At 30.9% G+C, this 9,696-nt stretch overlaps 1 protein-coding gene across 5 annotated transcripts in view; it reads left to right on the top strand.

Moving 5' to 3' along the window:
• The first annotated feature begins 7,478 nt into the window (after positions 1–7,478).
• LOC127734560 (insulin-like peptide receptor) overlaps positions 7,479–9,696 on the top strand; it is a 67,195-nt gene continuing 64,977 nt past the window's right edge. For all 5 annotated transcript variants that reach the window (XM_052244495.1, XM_052244491.1, XM_052244493.1 and 2 more), the window contains exon 1: positions 7,479–8,161. In XM_052244495.1, coding sequence (XP_052100455.1) covers positions 8,038–8,161 — 124 coding nt within the window. In that variant the 5' untranslated portion in view covers positions 7,479–8,037. The remainder of the gene's footprint in view (positions 8,162–9,696) is intronic.

The following is a 9,696-nucleotide window of genomic DNA, read 5'->3' as shown; positions in this document are numbered from 1 at the left end:
GTGTCAACAGTTTATATTATTTACTAGAAGGAAATATGTAAATCAACTTAAATATATATATTTATATTATTAAGCATATATTCATAATTTAGAAACCAAGCGCATGAAAGTTATAAATTGTATGAAATTACTAATATATAGCGCAACCAGCCATACACTTAGGTAAATTTATTTATCTTTGATTGATAAAAAATTGATAATGATTAAAAATATATATAATTCAACTTCTTTAACAACTAAAAAATGTTTATATAAAGTTCAAACTCAGGCATTACGTAAATGTACCGACTTAATGAGATCTGCTTCTTTGAAATATTTACCGGAAGATGAAATGAGTTAGCCACCTGATGAGATAAGAAGACAGAGTCCGACGACTAAAGGTGTGGTTGAACAGTATGTGAAGACATTTTTACTTAATCCCATTAATTTTAGAATTTTTCTGAATTTGATTATCATTTTACATGTAATATTAAAATGAGAAACATATTATACATATTATACATTTTATAAATGTCTCACTATACCTTTCTAAAAACAAAAAAAATAATTGTTATATAAACACGAAGTCCGTCTTTTGTTAGACACTTGTTGGACAAACGTGGGTTGTATTTTTCTATTGTTGGAAAACCGTGACTAAACCGCTGCTACTGGATCAGGCTGAGTTCCAGAGTTCACCCCGTGCATGGTATTTGGAAGGTTTTGTGTTGTTCAATCCTTAGTTTCGGTGTATTGTGTTACGTGGACATCCGTTTTTCATTTCGCATTTGATCTTTGTTTTTTTTTTGTCTCTCCTACTCCAGTTGGTAGTTTTATGTCCCCTTGGTATAATAAGTCTTCTTACTTTTTTATTTGTCCCTAATCAATCTCTTCGATCAATCATGTATCACTGAAAGTGCAGGATTCTCACAATGAGTTACGATAGTTATCCTGCTCCAACATTATTTTTTTTGTGCTGAATTCTTTTCAAGTATCTACGGTAGAAAAATCATAAACATTCAAAGTGTCATGATTTCTTCCAGTTTATATATATATCTTGACTTCCCTGTCAAATAGGATAAGTATGAGCTTTTGATAGGACTTGGCACCCGTTATAACAAATAAAAACAAGAAAAAATAAAAAAAAAAAACAACTTTTGATTGGAACTCCTCGGACTATATTTGAATAAAAGAATATATGGGATCTATGGCAATAACAGAGAAACACCTGCACATACGCATACACAATAGTAAGAAAGAAAAAAATATAGTTTATAAATTGATCATTCATCAAACGTTCTGCATAAATTCGATATTTGTTTTCCAGCTTACCATCCAAGGTGTTATATAGCCATAGATGAAAATTTAACAAAGAGATTTCGACATAAAGAAGCTTGTGCATGGGGAAAGACATCAACAGCTAGGCCTTATCTTCAAGCCATTTCACATATAGATAAAAAAAAAAAGATTTTTATGTCGACCCGGCCGACAACGAAAACATAACTTTAAGAAGGTAATATGTAAAAAAATAATCAGCTTTTGGGGGTGGGGGTTGTGGACTTACCGTGGCCGAATAGAGTATGGTACATGATTATTGTCGCAAATTATACGTAAAATTGATTGTTTTGGTGTCCATCTGAAATTCAACACAATCGGAAAGATTACCGTTATAATTACCGCAATTAAATAAATGAAATAAAATAAAGGTTTACATTTAGACTTTGAATTTGTATGGAGGATGATATAGTTTGTTCTTGAGATCATTTATACAAAAATTAAATAGCTAAATATCTAAATTTCAGATGGGCACCAAAACAATCATTTTTTTTATTTGTTATAACGTATAATTTGCGACAATAATCTTGTTTTCATTTGTTATAACGTATAATTTGCGACATTAATCATGTACCATACACAGGTAGTCATCTATGTCCTTGATACGGTCCCTCTATGGATAGGCTCCCACGTGGCATTGTCACAGTATAATTCAACAATCAAAGTTTATTTGTAGATTGGAAAGTAAAACAATAAAGACTAGGTTTTAATAATGCGCCGGAATGTTTATTATATATCAAGTATAATGATCACGCAATTATATAATTCATCCTAGCAGCGACGGTCCCTGTACGCGTTGTGTGTGTAGTATTTAACACAGCGTGCTGTTGTGCATTGTGACAACAAACCTGGGAATAGTTTATTGATATATAATGTCCCAGAATAAACTGATTATTTCTGAACTTTTGTCATTTGATATTTTGTATTTCAATCATAGCATGGGAAAATGTCGGAAAGCATGAAGACAATTAAGAAAACGATATTTCTGTTATAAATATTTATCTTAGGTCGGAAACACGGTGGTTGGAAAGCAGAAAGATAATTAAACAAAAGGATTTTTCTGTCAAAAATATCTAATTTCATTAATAGATACTACCAGACCAAGAGAATATTCATTATTAAGTTTAAACTGAGACTGAATTTATTCTTAATAGAATATAATTAAAATTGTCAAATATACGTGCATTACAATGTATGTCTCACAGGTTTGAACAAGCATTACATGTATGAAAATCATATATAACGTATGAGCACCAATGAGCAGGGATGCGTACCCAAAGTTAGCTAAATATCTAAATTTTAAACGGTCGTGAATGAAAAAAATACTTGCATGGTTCCAATTCACAAGGATTTTAAATCCTTGCATCTCACGAAAACGTAATTAATGTTTTACAATAATCATAACATAATTTAATTACTATGTTAATTATCTTATACTGTTTTAGTATGGATTTATAAGTGATGATAAGTCTCTGCTTATATTTTGTATAGCAATATATTCATATAGTGGAATGCTAGACTTTAAGAAGAGATTGATGTGATAAATAAAATATCCATCCGTAAATACTTGACGTTTGTAATTATTGATATTATATTCTAAATTTTCGGAAACAAATCATTAACAGGAATGTATGTTAATTATGAAATTTCAATTATTTTTGTTTGTTTGTTTGTTTTAATAGTTCAACCTTATAGCATCTTAAATATTTGCACTATGGTACGATTTTGAAAATTGCATTCATTGTGTTGACCAGCTAGCTATACTACACGTCTTGGTTCATTCACATTATACAGCACCCTGTTCACATGCACATGTTCACATGCACACTATCGGTTTGCGTTCACACAAATTCCCGATTAAATGGCAATGAACTCGGAGTCAAAACACTTGAGGTAGGAAGTTTGACATCCGAATTCAACTATTAGATTAATATATGTGATGACGCAAATGCGTTTTCTTATCCGGAGTATCAGTGCGTATGCTTTCTATTTACTATTTCTTACTCAAAAATACCACGTACATGCATATGAATATTAATTTCACTCGAGAGTGTGAATTTTCGCTTTTCTTATCTAAATTCAGGACACGGAAGTAAGAGCTTGACATGTGACGTTCAAGCACGGTCATCATTACTCACGGTATTCTGACCTCTAGCTGTTTCTCTTTTCTTTTCTTTTTTGAGTCACTGTCCTATTATAAACTTTGACATTTTCGAAATGCTATGGATTTTCTACCCCAGGAATAGATTACTTTAGATGTATTCGGCAAAGCCTTTGTTTCGAAATTTTGGGTCCTGAATTCCTTTCAACTTCGTACTTTATTTGGCCTTTTAACTTTTTTATTCGAATGACACTGATGATTCTTTGTATACTTAACTCGCATCTGCATTTCGTACAACATTGTAATCCTGGTATCTTTTTATATCTACATGTTCATATCTTTTTATATCAATTGGGTTTGAGAGTATGTTCAGGTATTCATAAAACTTCTGAAAACAAGATATTCTTCAAAACCAAGTTTTCCTTTAGAATATTTGGATTTATTTAAGTAAAATCAGGAAAACCTTAAAATTTGAGATGTTTTATGAGACCAAAATAAGTCTCTATATAAGAGGTATCAATGAAGCTGGTGTGTTACTCTCAAGAATACGAACCCTTTTTATAAGTTACATGCCACAGGGTTTCACTTCACATGGAAATTGGACTTTAAATTTATCTATACAACATCTACCATGAGTACAGACAGCTTCAATAACGAGTTGACAATAATTGAAGGCATCCAGGAAACACAATATGAAGATATGATAGATAAAATAAATGCTTCCAGATTGTAAAGCAAACCGTGAGTGCTTAAATTTATATTGTGATTGCATTAGATATCCGGTTTGTAGAAACTTAGATTTGCAAAAGGGTTATGAAAAAATGATGTACACTCCCAAGTAATAAATAAAATAGTCGACCCTAAAATGTATATTCAAATAGTAGCTGTATATATATACACTTTTCTATTCACAGCTATCCAACATCGCTTTCAACTGACTTATGCAAGAATCTACACACAATTACATATTTTTAATAAAGGTGTTTTAACATCGTCATTATCTTATTCTATTCACAGTCAATTATTTCAATTCAAAAGCAAACAAAAATTCAGCAACATTTTTTTGGTGACCAGTCAGCGGTCTTGGGCACGTATTGCTTTTTTTTTTTTAAGAAAGCAACTTGTTTCTAACATTTGCAATGTTTAAATTTTTCTGAATAAATATGTTTCCATATCCATTTTTTCTGACAAAAAAAGCTCTACACGCATTTTTAGATGAAAAAAAAAGAATTTAATCAAACTTTCATTAGAATTGAGAAAGTATAGTCAGTTAAATTCAAAAAGGGTGCGGTACTCGCATAAAATATGGTATAATTGTTTTCCCTAAACCAATGACATTTTCAAATCACAGAAAAATAATCAGTAAGCTGGGAAATTTCAAAAAGAATGATTTTCGATTTTTGTACTGGTTTCTTTTTATTTGATACACTGTCAATACCTAACCCTTTTCCATAGTTAGACCAAGATAATAGAAACTCTATAAAATACACACCTACAATATAATTAAAAATTAATTTGCAGTTTCCGTTAAGTACACATTTTCACGCCACAAAACAGACACTGAACGAGCCCATCCTATTTGTTTCAAGAGTGAGATAGTAGGTAAAGATCGGTAACATGTGCCAGTTCTAAGATGCTTGCAAATTTTTCAAAACTCAGATTTCATAAAGAATTTTGCATGATTGGTCGGATTGGTTAGACAAGCTTGCAAATATATACATATTATCATTTGTCTTTTAGCCGGATATTCTACGCACTGTAAAGTAAAAGCTTAGATATGTCTTAATGAAAAATTGCAATTTTCAAGTTTATAACTTGCTGCCATTATATCTTATAATTAAATCTAATAAGGTAGTAAAATACCGAGAGAAAAAAAATCTGTTTGACACCATCTAAAAACATTTTAAGACCATTTGGTTGGATAAGTGTTGCTCATTTTATTCGGTTTTCTTGTGTTTTGTATACTGTTGTATGTCTTTGGTCGTTTTTCGTTTTTTTTTGTCGGTTTGTCACTGACTTATGAGTTTGAATGTCCCTTTGGTATCATCCGCCTCTTTTTTGATCATAAATATACAGCCATAATGAATTATTGTTTCTTTCACTTTTAACATAAGGATATGATTTGATCAGTCACAATAACAACTGTATTAAACCACATTTATGCAAGAGTTAAATACAATACAAGATTGAGCCATACGCTGATATTTATTATGAAAAAAAAGTATCATATATTCAGTTTTTGTGTGGGTTAAAATTTATTAACAACTTATTTTTTTCCCAAATCGGAATTTAAACGAACCCTATTTGTTGTTTGTTGGCCGATGTTAGGTGAAAACTACCTACTAGTATCTCAAGTTAAAATGAAAATGAACTGAGTGGACGCTCACTTCTATTTTTGTGTTTGCTTGTCACTTTATGAAGTTTACCGTTCCCTCACATTTCAGTTTACTCCTTCGCCACTCTGTCACGATATATTAGACTGATTTTTTGCAAGCAGAAAATTTCAATAAACGAAATGGGGTATTCCTACTGCTACCGTCCCTGGTTTCACCTTTTCAGGTAAAAAATCCTTGATTCAATTCATAATTCGGTCACAATTATTCATGATTGAATTTAACTTAAGACAATAAGTAGAATTGCTTTACTATAACTTGTTAATTATACATGGTATTAACTTTTCAAAATGCAATAAAAATTAAAGTTATATATATTTTATCCCCCAATTTAATCGTCTTTTAACAGTATGTGGTATGTTTGTATTTAGACACAGGCACAATGTATGCTTTTGATAAAGAATGTTTCTCCGTTTTGATGAATAAAAGTCATGTACTTAAGTTTTTTGAAATAATTTTCTAAAAAAAATATATTAAAAATAAAATTTAATATAAAAAATTCTATTTATAAAAAATAAACTACGCAGCTTTATACAGCATCCTCTGTCAACCATATTTTTTTAGTTAAGATAAGTTACCGGAAAATAAAAACACCATATAAAAATGATGAACCTTCATAAATCAAAATATTTGAATTATTATGTCTAGCGGAAAACGTAAAAATAAAAAGTCGAATGACAACTTCATAATGAAATTATGGAAATGAAAATCCCACTCTGCCAACCTACAATCATTCATCTTCAATGTCATATAATGTTTTATCAAAATCTATGCATAGCGCAGACAATCATGCCACAGATCTAGATGAGTAGACAAATGTTTGAACAGGAAAATGCCTCTTCTCCCCCAAAAAACAGTCATATGCATGTACAGGTAAAGTTTGCAGAACAATGAAATAGAAAAATATTCTTAGATACTGGGCATGCGTTTCACATAAAAAAAAAAACAACTTGCGACTAAAATTGATCGTAAATATTCTGAATTGGACCTGGGAACAGTATATCAATATATATGTTCCTGATTGGACCTAGGCAGCTGAAATATTAAAATGTTATAATTGATTGATTTTGAAAGTTTTAATTATGACCACAGATGTAGTTCTAAAATTTACTTTAAATGTTAAAAAGTGTACATTTGTCAAATAATTGCTGAACAGATTTGTTTTTGTAAAATTCCCTAATAATGTTTGATTAATTTTAATATTTTAAAAATGTTGCAATTTACCTTTTTTCGAAATAAATAATTCAGCAGAAACACGTGTTTATTAAGTGAAATTTAACAATAAGTATCTCACAGAAGCATCTCATTTGACAAAACCATGACTGCCATTATTTTTTTCTGTTCATTATATTGCCCCTATTGACTTGAACAAATACCAAACACATTTTTTTCTGCAATTTATAGTCTTTATCTACTTTAACTGCAGGATTTTCAAATGCTTAATAATTTTGAAATAACATATTTTAGTAAATTCTGTGCAAAAAACTAAAGGAATCAAGAATTTATTTCCACACTATATCTTTGACGTGATTTTCAATATAGTGGAAATTAGACAAAATGACCACAAGGGGTAGTCTATCATAATACAAAATAGACTTTAGGTGGTGACCTTGATCGTTTTGGATACGAAACTACAGCATTGATCATGGTTGTAGCTCTGAATGACTAATTGACCAATCATCTAACGAGGTTGTTTACGTCTTGTTTTCCGCTATGTACATTGAAATGGAGGTAAAAAATAAGTATTAATTTATCAAATACACATTGGAATTCTTTTTTTGTGATGTAAAATTCGGTCAAGGTGATACTAGAATACTTGTGAGATTAATTTGGATGCTCGGTTTTACTGTGGACTGTGAAAATGATGGACATTTCCGGGCTTGTTTTGCATGGTTTTTCAACAAACAATACAGAAGTTCAAGGCCTATTTCATGGATAGTTGTACTGAACAAATTATGAAACATTCAAAACGAGAATTTCATCAAAATGTAAAACCAAATGATCAATTTTCTATTGGATTCATGTCTTTACTTTCATCGCAACATGCACATTTACATTTATATTTCTCATGGTCCAGGTTGCTGCCGTCATCACCATGTGTGAAATCATTCATCCAGATTCATTGATAAAATGACGATCAACAAAAACAACTGTGTATACTTATTAAATATTTGCATTACCAAATTCTGTGATATAGAATAAACGTTTATTTTTAACATTTGATAGACTAATATGAGATTTTCAATGGCTTCATTATGTATCATCATTTTCGTTTGTTGTGTATTGATGTCATTTGTGACAGGCCGTTTGAGTGAAGGATTCAACTCTCCACCAGCAACTGAAAGGGAAGGAACAAGTAAGTATTCCTTAACACTTAATTTAACATTAAGATCATTCTAGGAATGAACATGATTTAATCACTTTTACCAAGAGATACTTTTTAGTACATTATTACTTAAAGACTGTTAACTGTTACTTAAAATGTTTTTCTTTTACTTTTTGTTTTTAATTGATTGTGAAACATAATTCGAAGAAGTGACACAATTGCCAAACTACCCATGGAATCAGGGCTGTTTAGCTGGGATTCCTGTTTGTATTGTTAGTCATTTTTCCTCAATTCCCCTTTTCCTAGCTGGTCTTTTCTTCTTGATCCCTGTTTTCATCTTGGTTTTTTTTGTGTTTATATTTGGTCAAGAATATGATCTGTTAAGTTTTTATCTGTATTTGACCAGGAAGAATTATTTAGTATATGTGTAAAATATGAAAATTTAACCCCATGAGGGCAATATGAAGGTATTTTTTGTTACTTGCTCTGTGTGTTATGGCTTGACATACTTTTTGTTATCACCAGTTCCAAGGTATGGTAGTTAGGATGCACGGTAAATCCGGCCACACAAGGCTTTGATCGTATGTATTTCTGCTTAATTATATACAAATTGTATCAAATTTAATATAAATCAATTCACTGACAAATCAATTTTGAGTAGTTTATCTCATTTCCCCAAAAATATCTGAAATAAATTAAAAAAATCAACAAAACAAGTGGGTCATCTGTATTTTTATTGGAAATGTGTTTGTCCGGTAAATCCGCCCATGCACAGTTAATAGACCACTTATAAAGGGATTCAAGACAATCAGAAAAAATATAAATTTCAAGTCAGAAACGAGTCATGTAAGCAATAATATAATTATCATTAGCTTTATGAACTGTATTATAAATATCACTAGATATTTTGATATTAAAGGATTTTTCTTCAAAATTTGACATGCAGTGATGATACAATGTAAGTACAGTTCCTTTGAATAAAATAGCAGACGAAATAATCATGGAAGTGACAATTACGGAAGTAAATGGGACCGGGCTGGTTTACCGGATGGACGGAATTACCGGACACTACTGTAGTTGAACCTGTCATGTGACGTCCATCACCACATGAACAAAATATAGGCATCGTCATTTCCAACACATGTTGAGTGAACGGATGAAAAAGTTTGATGCTATACTGAACAAAATATTCGGGAAATTAAAATCTAATTAGTTGGTCACCCTCCGTTCAGTCATACAGAAATTGAGATAACGTCCTTACAGAACATACATTATTCCTAGACTATATGTACCAACAGAATGATGATCCTGAAAAAAGCCTGAAACTTTGATAGTGCAGGGATACAGGCACACCTTCTATCTGGTAAATGACGTCTAAAGGGCGTGCATTATTTACAATCTTTTCCAATGAAAGACATGATTCGAGAAAAAGCCTATTGTATAATATAAATCTTTCTAATTTTTTGTGTTGACAATAGATACATTGTATGATCTAGATATATGATCTAGATATTTTACTAGCTGGGGCTAAACAACTGCCTTTCTGGGCAAAATGACCTGGAACA

This window comes from Mytilus californianus, unplaced genomic scaffold (genome assembly GCF_021869535.1).
Source record: "Mytilus californianus isolate M0D057914Y unplaced genomic scaffold, xbMytCali1.0.p SCAF_3, whole genome shotgun sequence".
Lineage (NCBI taxonomy): Eukaryota > Metazoa > Mollusca > Bivalvia > Mytilida > Mytilidae > Mytilus > Mytilus californianus.
This window is presented reverse-complemented; position numbering and strand designations above follow the sequence as displayed.